At 39.9% G+C, this 14,333-nt stretch overlaps 1 protein-coding gene across 2 annotated transcripts in view; it reads left to right on the top strand.

Annotated features, from left to right (window-relative positions):
* PPP4R4 (protein phosphatase 4 regulatory subunit 4) overlaps positions 1-14,333 on the top strand; it is an 83,413-nt gene that overhangs the window by 61,367 nt on the left and 7,713 nt on the right. For both annotated transcript variants that reach the window (XM_083501703.1, XM_083501702.1), the window contains exons 12-21: positions 1,850-1,927; positions 3,409-3,492; positions 3,943-4,125; positions 5,852-5,957; positions 7,521-7,668; positions 9,900-10,044; positions 10,844-10,885; positions 10,976-11,050; positions 12,437-12,512; positions 13,741-13,818. In XM_083501703.1, coding sequence (XP_083357829.1) covers positions 1,850-1,927; positions 3,409-3,492; positions 3,943-4,125; positions 5,852-5,957; positions 7,521-7,668; positions 9,900-10,044; positions 10,844-10,885; positions 10,976-11,050; positions 12,437-12,512; positions 13,741-13,818 — 1,015 coding nt within the window. The remainder of the gene's footprint in view (positions 1-1,849; positions 1,928-3,408; positions 3,493-3,942; positions 4,126-5,851; positions 5,958-7,520; positions 7,669-9,899; positions 10,045-10,843; positions 10,886-10,975; positions 11,051-12,436; positions 12,513-13,740; positions 13,819-14,333) is intronic.

Below are 14,333 nucleotides of genomic sequence, written 5' to 3'. Positions count from 1 at the left end.
GACTGCATTGAGGTGTCTTTTATGTATAATATATATAATACAATATAATATAAATCCATGTATACTTTTCCCATTACGAACCAATAAATGCATGAGGCTATGAGCAGGTCATTTTCAACACAAATTGTGTTATCAGGACTCTTGATTTTTCCAGTTGTTTATGTGCGAAATATTTCTTGCTGAAGCAAGTCCTGAGTTCACAGGAAGTAAAGGACAACAGATTAATAAAGCTATTGGAGTCAAGATTTTTAAACACAAATATAAAATTCCTTCATTTTATTTAATGGTATCTACTGAGTCTTGTATGTGTTTTATGTGTTTAATATGTCTGTATAATCAATGTTTTATACATTGTTTTTATGGTTTTTATTGTCTAAATTATGCCAATAAAGGCTGAATGAACGAATAAAGCTATTAGAAAGGCTGAATGAACGAATAAAGCTATTAGCTGTATTCATTTCCCCCCTCCTTCTCCCCCCTCCATGTACCCCACACCCCCAAATTTGCTCTAGGGGTTACCCCAACCCCTCCAAGCAAATCAGGAGTGGAATGCAGAGAGGCATGTGGTGGAGGTGAGGAAAGGGAAGTTTCTGTTCCTCTTGCACGATGCTTTAATTGATTTAACCCAGCATAATGTAAGTTTTAGATTTTAGGGTCTTGCTTTAGAAAATTAATTTGGGCCAAAGGAGAGTTCTATTTCCTTGTCAACAGACAGAAACAGTACAATGACTGGGGAAAGAGAGAATCGAAACAGAAGGGAATTAGATACAGATGTGAGAGGAGGTGGGAGTGGTGTACTTGGCAATGCTTCTGCATAACTTATGTAGGACATTTTAATTGGCTGTTGCTGTAGAATAATTTTATGTACTCATCTGAAGCACTTTTCATATGAATGAAAAATTACCTATTAGACTTTAAAAATACATATCTTTGGTGCCTTGTGTTAATTACCACCTTGGATTACATCAGTTGTCCTGTACCATAGTAATCTACATATTTCTGCTACTGGATATATTTTAAATATATAGTATTCTGCAGATGACTACAGTTCCCTCTTTCTGTTCTGATAGTAAACAATCATAGCTCTTAACAAGTATGTTTCATTCAGAGAGCTAGACAATTTTTTCCCTATTGCTTTGACATCCTCATAAGAAAAAGTGATCAACCAATCCAGTTTATAGAATCTATCAAATGATGACAATTCATTAATATATATTTTTTATTTTTAAAGTTTCCATTATATTGCCTAACCAAGAAGCTACTTGTGATTGAGTCCAGTCAGTGTCACCATTCCATGGACCTGTGTGGGATGGTGGAAATATATGGGGTGGTTTTCAACTATATTTTACTCAAAGTAAATGTACTCATTAATTTCAGTGGGTCAGCTCTGAGTAAAACCTAGCTGAATGCAACCCATGGTTTCTGTTGGGAATGAGGAAAAAGTGAGGGAACTGTGTTTAGTATAGTAGTAAATGTAACCAACTAGGAGTAGATCAGCTATATTATTTTAAGTTAATAGGAATTACATGGCAGAAGGCTAAAATGTTTGGCTGTGTCAAAAGATTGGATATTTGAAATGTAAAAAGAAGCAAAATGTCATCTCAGTACCCAAGGGCACAATTTGAAAGTGTGCTGTTGCCAGGATGTTTATTTTCTGTGCTACTGTGTGATGCCACACTGCTTAGTAGTGAGAAAAGGACATGACCTCAACTCTCTTAAGTATGATTGTTGGTATTAGAGATCTAGGCTACATCCTTGTTTCCTTTTGGCTATTCAGACTTGTTGAAAAATAAATATGACCAGATTAAGAAGGCTAATGTCCCTGTTTTGTTGGTTCTGTATTTTTCAGGTTGCTAAGCTTTTAAATACTGATGTGTATGTAATACATAAAGAACTGGTAGCCCTATTACAGGATGAGTCATTAGAGGTAATAATAACCTATTTGTTGCTTACGTTAAGATCATTTACAATTATCCTAAATGACACTATAACAAAACTAAGTAAGAAAGGCTTGGTGGAATGAATCATTTCTTCTTGTTGCATGGTCTAGTCATAAAGAACATGATAAGTGTTTAGTAAAGATTTATTTGAAAGTGATGACTGAACTCTTTTCACTTAAGCCCATATGTCATCTTCCCCAGAGAGGTTAAAAAAATGTGGAGCCAAATGAACTAACGTACCGTAAACACAGAAGTGCCCTTCAAACAGTACTGATTCTTGGATTAACATTAAATCAGAGTAGGGTCAATCTTGGATTAACTATCCTTCAATACCTTTGTAGAATACTTGGGCTTGATCAAGTCATCACTTATAAGCAGATGATGGCACAAAGCAGGGAGAGACTACCGATATTTTATAGGCTAGGTTAAAAAATCATATTCAGGAGTCATCAGTGATAATTCTCTACTTAACACTAATAACAACTCATTTTGCAATGAAGTGTTTAGTTGTGTCACAAAATTTATGTTGCTAAATCAAAATGCATGAAGTCAGGCTGTAGAATATACCATATTTTCCCGTGTATAGGACTAGGTTTTTTCCTAAAAATAATGTCAAAAATTTGGGGGTGTCTTATGCTGTATACAGATACATCTCCCTCCATTTTCTTAAATCGGAGTCCCCCAAAATAGGGGGCGTCTTATACATGGGGGTGTCTTATAGACTGAAAAATACAGTAAGTTATAAGAAGAAAAAATGAGCAGATTGAAGCATGTTCAAATTAGAAAAGAATTGTTTGATAGCTATGTTGATGGTTTCTCAGTATTTTAATACATGCTGGAAAGAAGAGGAATCGTGGAATTGGAGTGGGTTTAGGCCTCTGTCTAACCAATGCTTGATGCAGGAAATTCAGAGATAGACAGATAGCTATCTAGTCTCGAAGACCCCCAGGGAGGGTCTGCTTACTACTTTCCTAAGTAATTGGTTGCATTGTAAAACTGTTATTTTGGTTCAGAAGTTTTTCTTAATTTTCAGCCAGCTTAATCATCTTGTGATTTAAGCACATTAAACCTGGTTCTGCAACAGTGAACAAGGTTTTGCTCTCTTCCATGTGACAGCCTTTCAGATATTTGCTCCTTTTTGTAAGTTCTGGGAGACAAAAGATGTTTTAGCACCACACGAACATACCGTTGCTGACTGGATAGGCATCTCTGTTGATGTTAACAGCCTTCATCTGCGCCACAGCCAACTAACTGTCCAGTCAGTGACTGTAGACTTGTATAGTGTCTTACCTTCACCACTGCCTCCTGGCTCCTACAGATAAGGGTGGGAATTTTCCTTTCCCCTTCAATTCCCCACACAGCAGCAGCTGTAGTCCTATGGAGAAGACTAAAATGAAAACTAGAGAGATGTAACATGAATGATGTCTTTGTCACATAAATGTCAGCGACTCATCTTTTCTTTAACTAGGTGTTAGATGCATTAATAGGCTACCTTCCTGAAATTCTTGAACTATTGTCTACTGGAGGAGAAAACATTGGAACAGAGAGCAAGGTAAGGTGGCAGAATCCTGTTCTGAGCATCGGAAGTGTTTCCCAGTTGCCTCTTTGAGGCAACTGACTACCAGCTTGTAGCACAAAGCAACCAAGATCACTCCTTCTGCTGCTTGGTAGACATGGCCCAAGTATCAAACTCACACAACCTAAGCTATTTCTGGAGCTGACATTGAGGATTTGGTTGGGATCCAAAGAGCCCATGTGTATATGTAAAGCACTTGTGTGCACACTGGGTGGGAGTCCCGGTCCTCCTCTTCAGCTGTAGCCCCCTGCTCTGTTGCTCTAGGGAGAATTCAACTGGGGGTGGGGGAGAACCACAGTGAATGTCCAGAAGACCACGCATGGCAGAGTAAGTAGACTTTGTGTGCATTTGAAAGATGGCAGTTTGCTGTTCAGTGATATAATTTGCATTTCTTCTCCCATCCCCTGGATCCTTTCCATTCTTTAGTTACTGAATTTCCCAGAGTTGATCCCAGCGCTAACAAGAGCAGAGCAGAGAGCAGCAACCTCTTTGAAATGGAGGACTCATGAGAAGCTACTACAAAAATATGCCTGCCTGCCTCATGTCATCTCAAGTGATCAAATTTATTATCGCTTTTTGCATAGAATGTTGAGCATCATTATGACAAACGTGAGTTCCCTGTGACCTCTCTCCCTCCCTCTCTCTCTCTCTCTTGCTTCCTTGTACTTCCTTCTGAAATATTATAGGAGGCATGGGCATAGCCGGTGGGGGGGGCAGTTGCCCCCCTAAACCAAGTAAAAAAACAAAAATACTTAACGAAAAGTAGAAATAATCAGAATATTTGAAATTGAAATGATCTCTGAGGTCACCTAGGTGATGTTGTGGCGCATTCTAACAATGCAACTGGCTTCAGAAATAGGAAGGGCAAAAGCAAGCTTAGATAGCAGCCCTGCTCAGAGAGGGCTGATATATAATTTTATGGTATTACTCCAAAAAGAAGTGGTGTTATGAGCCATCAAACCTCAGAAAAACACGTTTTCCAAAAGGTTTCTGCAATTTTGGCCACTAGTGTAGTTGTATGGGGTGGGATGAGCAGAGTTTAAATCCTGCTCAGTTTGCCTTCACACTACTGTTCACTGCTGGGAATGGGTGTGCAGCCAATGCAGAATTTAATGATGCCCAAGCACCCGTTAGATGTGTCAGGAGTGTTGTCAGTGGGTGGGCGTGGTTTGGGAGAAATGGCCTTGCAGACAAACTTGGCAAGTTGATTCCACCCTGCTGGCACTATCTGCCAGAGCTTCAGGTGCAGTGGTGGATCTTTCGCTCTCCTGCTCTCTGAGCAGGGCTGCTATCTAAACCCCACTGAGTTCAATGGGTCTTATCCCCAGGTAATTGGATGTAGGATTTCAAACTTAAACAGCAAACGACACAGCAGTATGAAATGCCAGGTAGCGGAAAAACATTTGTTAGCAGTGTGAAGCATGAGAACTTTATTTTGTTTTATTTTAATGTTCTTCATTACTATTAAGTATATTTTGTCATTGAAGTATTCAGCAGGTAGCATAACTTCTGAAAATTAAAAGTAAAGTGGAATGTGGTCAAAACTCTACTACTTGTGCTGAGACAGCAAAAAGAGAAAGAGCTCTATTTGAAGCCTCCCAGAGGGTTTACACCTCTATTCTAAATCCACTCATTTGGAAAGCCAGCTTCTTGCATGTTTTGGATGAAGACCTCAAAGGCATCTGTCTTAATCTATTGATTGCTGCAAGGTTAGAGGCTCAGAAGCACATGGGGTTTGCCTAACTCCAAAGCCTACTCCCTTCACTTCAATGGATTGGGCAGATTGACTTCTGCATTTAAACAAAAGTGTTTCCCTCCCCCCATTTCCTGACTCATGTGTTCATGAGGGAAATAAAAACTTGCACTGACTTCACACATTTCCCTGCTCCCCTCCCTGCCCAATTGTCTCCCCATAGGAATAATGTCACATTATGAATGCTCTTAGCATATGTTATGTGCAAAAATAAGCAAAATAAAATAAGCTGTAAAACGCAATATATTCAGTTAGAAACCAATCAATTGGGAACGATTTTGAGAATTTACTACCCGCTATCACACAAACATTTGAAATTGCTTCATTTTTTAGATTCAAGTTTTAAGGATTAGGCTCTGGGGAGTAGTAGCAAATTCAATTTAAGTGCATTTCAGATTTCTTAAGTACCAATTCTTCAGTTGCTTCTAGTCTCTCCCTCCACCCCCCCTCCATACCATTAGCCATTAATTATCCTTAATGCTCTTCAATCAACAATGTGAATACAATCAATCAACAATATGAAAACAATCTGAATACTTACAGAGACTGTAGGATTAAATGTATTTCCTTTCTTTCTTGAAGAATGTTTTACCTGTCCAAAAAGCAGCTGCTCGAACCCTGTGTGTATATTTACGTTACAATCGCAAACAAGAACAGAGGCATGAAGTCATCCAGAAACTGATTGAGCGTAAGTCCTGATTTTCTCTTTGTTTTGAGGACAGCAATGTAATTTGGAAAAAGGGATGGCAACTGTGTGTAGAGTTGTACAAGAGGGGAAGGTTCCTGTCTTTACAGCGCAGCAAGCATTTTACAAACTTAAAGTCCCAGGTTCAGTCACATCTTCAGTTAAAGCAGGGATGAGGAACCTGTGGCCCTAGACATTGTTGTACAGCTTCCACCATCCCTCATCAGTGACCCATGCAGGTTGGGACTGTTAGGAGTTGAGTGTAATAAGCTCTGGAGGGCTTCAGGTTCCCCATCTCTGAGCTAAAGGTGTGAGAGAGCCAGTGTAACATAATGGTCAGAGTGTTGGACTGGGACTTGACAGAGCAGGGTTCGAAACCCCATTCAGCCATGAAGCTCCCTGGGTGACCTTGGGCCAGTCACCATATCTTAGCCTAACATACCTCATTATAGGGTTGCTATAAGGATGAAATAAAATAGGGAGGGGGGGGAAACCATGTACGCCATCCTTGGAAGGTATGTAAAGGTAATAAATAAAGTAAAATAAATGAAGGATCTCAGTATAGCAAGACCTTATAGAACTCCTGCCAATTGGAATAGAAATGGACCAGTGGTCTGATACCATGGTGGTGTAACATGTTCAGACACTTCAACACAGTTATATTGGTATCAGAGTAACCAGAGGCTCCATTTCCAACGTGCTGCATTTTAAAGATTCTGTAAACTATCTAATCTACATCTATATAGCTATATTTATAAATTTAGAGGTTTTAAATAATGTAATAATGGCTGACAGACATCAACTTTCTGATCTGCACTTGTAGGTCTACCAAAAGAATACGCAAAGGATGAGAGACAGTTGATTAATCTAAATGTTCATACTTCAAACTTTCTTAGGCAATAGCATCAAATATATCTTGGTTTCCAATTCAGGCATTAATTATTCCCATGGGAAACTGCATTTTTCTGGTGGTCAAATCAAATTGAGAAAATAAATTGGTCCAGTGTAGATGAAACACTGCTGATCTCAGCTGTGGTTATGATGTGGTCATGGGACCCCTCTGCCTTCGTTGCTCCCTAGCATGAATTTCCTCCACTTCTTTCCCTTGTCAGCTTTAACCCTGTACCATGGTATCAATGTCAACCATGGTTAGTGTTAACCATGGTAAGCTTCTCTAACTAAGATTGAAAACCAAGCTGGCTTGAAGCTGTTTTGCTGACCCACCTTAAGTGGGAGGCTGGCTGTTGGTACAATGTAATGCTAAACCCTGGTGGAGTTCATGCTAGAGAAAGAGGAAGAAGGGGGAGGGAGCCCATGGTCATCTCTTGATCTTTCGGCTTTGTTTTAAAGATTAACAGTGTTCTGTCTTGACAGGACTTATGACTAATCTTTTCACATTATTGAAAATGACATAAAACATTTTCCAGGATCAGTATGTATTGAGCTCATCCCATTAAATTAACTTTGAGATTATATATTGCATTTCTATGCATTTCCTGTGCAGTAAAACAAAGTGAAAATATACATATGGTGATCGTCAGTTTCTTTTAATCATTTTTTTTCCAGAGTTGGGCCAAGGAAAAAGCTACTGGAACAGATTGCGTTTTTTAGATACCTGTGAATTCATCATAGAACTCTTTTCCAAATCTTTTTTCTGTGAATACTTCTTTCTCCCAGTGCTTGAGCTTACACATGATCCAGTTGCAAACGTGAGGTACTGCACAAGTTGTGTTAAAAAAATCTATGTGGCTTGGTCAAGATGTTTTATATCAATGTTGTATAGAGCGGGTTGGCAATTTGCTTGGGAAGCCTTGCATTCATTTCTTGAGTAAGAATTCACCTCTACACCACCTTGTTCGTTACCCAGTATTATCTCAGTATTAATGCTGCAATATATTATACTGTTGTGTAACAGTGGCATGGCCATCCTCAGAAGAGGTTATCTATTCTGAGTGCAGTCCTTAGTCTTTTGAAGTCTGAAGCTAACATTTCTACTGATTTAAGCAGGTTTGATATTGGCTGTTTGACAAATTGTGTATTAAGCAGCACAGAAATTAAAATATATAATAGGCATGATGTTGCCCAGAGGCATATGGAGGAGAGAAGGAAATATGAGAAGAGAGGTGTGAAAAATGTTTACAAGGAAGAAGCTGAAGTGGTTTTCTATGTACCCTTCCAGATAATATAAAAAGGAAGCATGAGCAAATAACTTTTTTGAAGTTGAAAGGGACTCTGTAATAGACAACTTCAGAGACAAAAAAGCAGGTGGAGATGAGGGCCACACTCCAGCAAGTCCCTAATGGGTGTGTAGCAGAGCTTGTCATGATTATTACGTATTCATTATATTAAATACATTTCTAACCCACCCTTCATCATAAGATCTCAGGGCTGGGTACAGTAAAAATTGCAGCCCCCCCCCATATGTAAAATACTATAACAATCAAACAAAGAACAAGTATAACTTAGAGTGCAGTACAAACTTTAAAATTACGGAAACCACAGGACTGCTGCAAATGCCCAGGGAAACATATGAATCTTTCTCTGGCAGTAATAATGTCAGTGCCAAATATGTTTCCAGGAGAATGACATTCCGTAGATGGAGTGTCACAGCACAGAATACATTTTTATGTCTCACTGCATGATATACGTGTCTCAATGGTAGAACGTCAAGAGGGGCCTCCTCTCCTGATCTTGGCTCATGGGCAGACAGATACAGGGAGAGGTGTCCCTCCAGCTCTTTGGACCCCAAGTCTTTTAGGGCTTTATGGGTTACCAGCACCTCAAATTCACCCCAGAAGCATGTAGATAGCCAATGTAAATCTTCTAGAATCAGCGTCACGTGATTCCAACTAACTGAACTGAACTAATACTATGGCAGCTGCATTCTGCAGTAGTTGAAGCCTCTAAGTAATCTTAAAGTACATTGCAGTAGTCCAAAAAGGAAGTTATTAGAGCATGGATTATTGTGGTCAAGCTCCTTCTACCCAGAAATGGCTGTGGCTGGTGAACTAGCTGGTTTGTTTGACTTGTGGACACATCTACACAAATTCACATACATAAAGGATAGTGTATGTTTTAAGAGTGTTTGCTTTGAAGGGGGCTTCTGCCCAAAGTGGCATGTCCCGTTGCTCCGAAATGTTCAGCAGATTGTTACTGCATTGCCTTATTTTAGCAAAGATTGCAGTTTTTTACTGGTTCCTTACTATTACTTTATTGCCCTATACTGTACACGAAAGGATAATTAAAAAGCAGGCCAGGAGAAATTGGTTGCTATTAAGTGATGGAACATTATAACTCTCCAACAGCTCATAACATTTATTGTTTAGCGTTTCTATATTGTACGGTGTCTATTGTACTGTTGAGAGGACACATAAATAGCATGGTCCTTGCCTCAGAGGCCTAAAATCTTATATAGATAGACAGGACCAAGCTAAAGAAAAGGACAGTACTTTCTGTTCCTCTGCAATCGAGAACTCAGGAATCCTTTGACCTAGAAAAGGAGAGTGTTTGAAGTGACAGGGCAGAAGAGATGCATGGGTCAAGGTGGATGCACACTTTTAAAAAGAGTAAACAAAACAAAATATATAGGATAGGGCAGTCTTTCTCAACCTTGTGTCCCCAGATGTTGTTGGACTACAACTCCCATCATCCCTGACCACTGGACCCGGAGCTAGGAATGATGGGAGTTGTAGTCCAGCAACATCTGGGGGACCTAAGTTTGAGAGGCTGGGGTAGTGTGCTGTGCACCACAGTATTTTTCACTAAGCTGCTACCAGTCAACGTGGACGATGTTGAGATTGATGGATCAAAGGTCTGTGTTAATATAAGGCCTATGTACATAAACCAAAGGGATACTAATAAAGGAGAGATACACTGTTTTTTTCTCTTAACCTACTGCCAGATCTTTACTTTCCTCCTATATAAATCTTGCTTTTCCCTCTGTAGAATGAAGCTTTGTTATTTATTGCCAAAAGTGAAGTCTACTCTCAAGGTTCCCACAGATAAGCATTTACTGCAGCAGCTAGAACTGTGTGTAAGAAAACTTCTGTGTGAGGAGAAAGACAAAGATGTTCTGAGCATTGTTAAAAAAGTATGTGGGGTGGTTTCTTCTTTTACTCATCCAGTATTTTTTTCATGTTGCCAGTGCATTTTAGTAATTTCCCGGGGTTGTATCAACTGCTAGTCACACACAGAGTAAACCCACTGGGTTGTGCTTACCTAAGTCCTATTTAGAGTAGACCCATTGAAATTAATAGGCCTTAGTCATGACCATTAACTTCATTAGTTTTACTCTGAGTAGGACTGGTGTTGAATACCACCTATGAAATATACTGGACATTACTAATGCCGATTAATTTCAATGTATCTACTCAGTATAATTTAGTTGGACACAACCCTTGGTCATTCAGTGATTGCAAATGTCTTACTTCTTAAAATTGTGTTTATATAGCGTAGTGGGAAGAATTCTGAATATGTTTTACCTATTTGCAAAAGTGTGAACTGTGATTTAGTGCCTGTTTCTAGAGCTGAGACAGTAAAAGACAGTAAATTTCACAATTGTTAGAAATTATTCTAAGTTGTGTTATCTAGATTTCAATAGATCAGAGAATGCTGATGATGACAGAACGCTAGCTGGGCTTCCTTACTATAATGTCTTACTGTACTACTCTAACAATGCAAAATGTCTGCACACGAAAAACTTTAGTGAGACTCCCATGTTGCTAGTTAGTTCCTTTTCTTTTTTTCCATATCTTTACCCACATTTATGTGGAAATCTCTGTGGAAAATCCCACAAATATTTCAAGACTCAGTGTTAGGAGATCAAACTGCCTTTTTTAAAAAACAAAACATTAAAACAACCTAAAATAATAATTAAACTTTTTAAATAGATGGTGCTGGAACTGGACAGAATGGAAACCTCTTTGGATGTGGTAAGTATCTTCTAAGATGATAACCTGAAATAACAAGCTGAAACCATTGGCATGATCACTGATGGCTTGTTTGTTTTAACCTTCAAACAGTTTCAGAAGAGGTTTTATGAAAATGATCTATTGGACCAGCAAAAAGAAAGAGAGGAGCACCTACTTTTGGAAATGGTATGTTTACGATAGACATTAAGCTAACTGAGTATCATGTAGACTTTCCAGTGGATCCAGAGTGAAGATTTAAAATAATTCCCTGATAAACCAGGGCCAAGGAACAGCAATCCTAAACATTCTCCATATATGTAACCTAAGACATACTGTGTCACAGTGCTTATTTGTCTGAGAGGAGGTCCTGGTGCAGGAGGAAATGGACAGAGCCTTTAGCAGCTGCAGTCTACGTATATAGATTTCAAATTACTGGCAGGAGAAAATGCCCTGTAAACTACATCAAGTTTGTGATTCTTTTAGCAGTAATAATAATACTTATATAGTGTAACCTAACGTTATCTCAATAACCTGTACAGCAATTCTGCAAGGTAGACAGAAGCAGCTTGCTGGGATAGGCAGAGCTGCGCTGCTCACTTCCTGGCAGATGGGCCCCTGTTGCTTACCAGGAGGGTGAAGTGGTGGGGAGGTCAGGGTGTTGCAGACGCACTGATGGAGCCAATCTGGCACTCCTAATAGTGTGTTTGCAGTGTGCCACCCTTTCTGCTGCCTTGCCCCTGTGCCTCTGTCTCCTGGTAAGCAACAGCGGCCCACCTGCCAGAAAGCTAGCGTGGCAGCTCTGTCCTTCCCGGCAAGCAGCTTTTGAAGGTAGGCTGGCACTGCGATGCAAATAAAGGAACAGTGCTCTAGGGTATCAGATTTCATAGTCAGTTCTAGCAGAAGAGCTTTTGCTGCGTGAAATGGAGCCCAAATGGTACACACACCCTACTGAGGACGACCCTTTTCTGCACTATTCAAACACCCTCGTTTATCCTCCCTGTGGCCAGTGGTGAGGTTGCTTCACCCTGCTGCATGGCAGACCTGTCCCTGTTCATGACCGAGGCAATATTTTATAACTGGGACATCTTGAATCCCAGTTTATATTCTTAGTCTCTGTGCTAAAACTGTTTTCTTGCAGTAGTCTCAAACGTTTCACCATATATGTCCAGGTCATGAGTTCAGGTTTGGGTTGCACATGAGTTCAAGTTTGGGTTACTCAATTTTCAGCATAATTCCTATAGTCTGCCTCGGCATTTCAGAGAGGGAAAGCGACCACACTCTGCTTTGTATAAAATATCACAACCCTGTGTGATATTACTGGAGAGGTATTTGTAATTGGGGAGGGGGGCCGCAGAGGGGAGAGACCATTTCTGGGGAGAGTGTGCTATGAGCAAATGGCTGTTTAACTAATAATAATAATTTATTACTTATAATTGGTGGCATTTCAGGCTGCATCTTCCTCTCTTCTGAAGCTGACTGGGTTGTGGAAGCATGCCTGTCTGCAGCTTGCAGCCAACAAATTTTAGGTTTTAAATTTCCATTACCACTGTTGTTAAATTGTTTCCACAACAGGAACAATTAGAAAAAGAGAAACAGCAAAATGAGGGCAGGTCTACCAGTATGAGCGATAAAATGTATGAAAAGAAGCGTAAGTGTTCTTTTGTTTCTTTTCCCAGAGGCTTCTTAATTTCTTTCTATGGGGAGTGGAGGATGCTGAGGTGGAGGTGGCAAGCACTATTTCTAAACTGGGTTAATGTTGCATTCACAAACATGGGGGATGGCGATATTAATCTTCTGGCTGCTACTAATTTAGTGTGAGAAACGCATGTCAAAGCATTGCACACTCTTACAACCCAACATTTAGGAAATGCTTTGGCTGGGGTCATACAATCAATAACTTGTGTGACTGAAGTGGGCAACTGGGGCAGATCCTGTTCTCTGCTGCTTACCAGGCAAAACCTCATTCAATACACTAGAGCAGATGGTTCCAGAGTAGCAGGGTGCCAGGCTTTCTGAAAATGTTCTTTTGGATAACTTGTAAGCTTCCTCTGATCCTGCCTCCTGTAATCTACAACCATCTAGCCCCCCTTCCATTACTAGGCCTGACTATGTTTTTGTGTTACATGTGCATTGATGCAAATTATTGTTAGTGAAAGCTATGTTCCTTTCAGGCTCAGAAATTCTAATTTGAAGTGGGCTTGCAAACAATAGTTATAAGAGAACATGTCCTGCATAGGTAGCACAAAACCATAGTCAGTACTGGAAGAGAAGTTGGGAGGAATCGCTTTGGAAAATAGAAAAGGAAGGAATATATTTGCTCCTGATTTCAATCCAATCCAAATAAATTCATTGAACTAGCCATTGGCCGTGACAAATCTGAATCAAAACTAAATACAAGCAAAAGGGGTGTAAAACCATGGTTTTCCGGGAGCCAGCATTATATCTACACTAGGCCAATACCTTTTGCTGCATCAGCAACAAATACATTCTAGATGTAGACCCCAAACCACACTTTTCTAAGTGCTTCATGCATCAGTTTCAATGGTCAGCCCCTTATTGCTGAAAGAAATAACATGGGGCACTTATTCCAATTCATGCCCTGTGGCAGGAAAAAATCATATCTAAAACATCTGCAATAGATAGTGGTCTGCTCTTCAGTATAGTCAGTTTCTGCTGTGATTGAAAGCATGGCATTGATACATTGATGGGACACATGACAGATTTTACTCCAGGATAATGTATTATCCCATCTGCTTTCTTCTAGAGTTTCAATATGGTTGTGTGGTATTTAAGATGTTATGACAGACTGTCATATTGTGCAGTCTTTACTTCTTCAGATAATCTGAGTGGAATGCTTAAAATGACCTTTGTTTTAGGTAGAGACAGTAAAGCATCAACAACTTTGGCCAAAACTATACCAATGTCTGTTTCCGGAAATCCGGGTGCTGCGGCAGGTAAGAAAGAACAAACACCTTTTGTCTGTTTTAAAATATATGTCCACACCACAATGAACATAAGAAAACACAGGTAGAAAACCCCAAGATAGACAGCTGAGTGGGCTCCAAACCCATTGAAGTTGCCAGTGCAGAGTTGAACAAATGGTGAACGGTAGGAGCCAAGATTCAAAGGTGCTCTATGAATGTCCCTGCAGTCTTACGCTGCCAGGACCAGGTGTCCTTGCAACCATAGTTTCTATATTCCCTGTGGCTGCCCACCCCTCTGCAGTTGTTGCTTGAAAATCCTCCTTGTCCTTTAGCTAACTGGACAGTTTGGGTTTCAGGCAACCTGCCTGCTGGCTCTGCTTCCGCAATCTCTCTCCTTAGGTTTCATGGCCATGTACCTGATACAAGTTTTTTCTGCTCATTCTCCTTCAGTTATATCAGGCCCTGTAAATTCAGGTAACTGCTTACATGTTTTGACCAAAAATCACACAAAATTATAGATAGACCTTTATGCTCAGCGATGAAAA

The sequence above is a fragment of the Podarcis liolepis genome (assembly GCF_965112155.1).
Source record: "Podarcis liolepis genome assembly, chromosome: 1".
NCBI lineage: Eukaryota > Metazoa > Chordata > Lepidosauria > Squamata > Lacertidae > Podarcis > Podarcis liolepis.
Note: the sequence above shows the minus strand (reverse complement) of the source record. Positions and strands in the feature narration are given on the sequence as shown.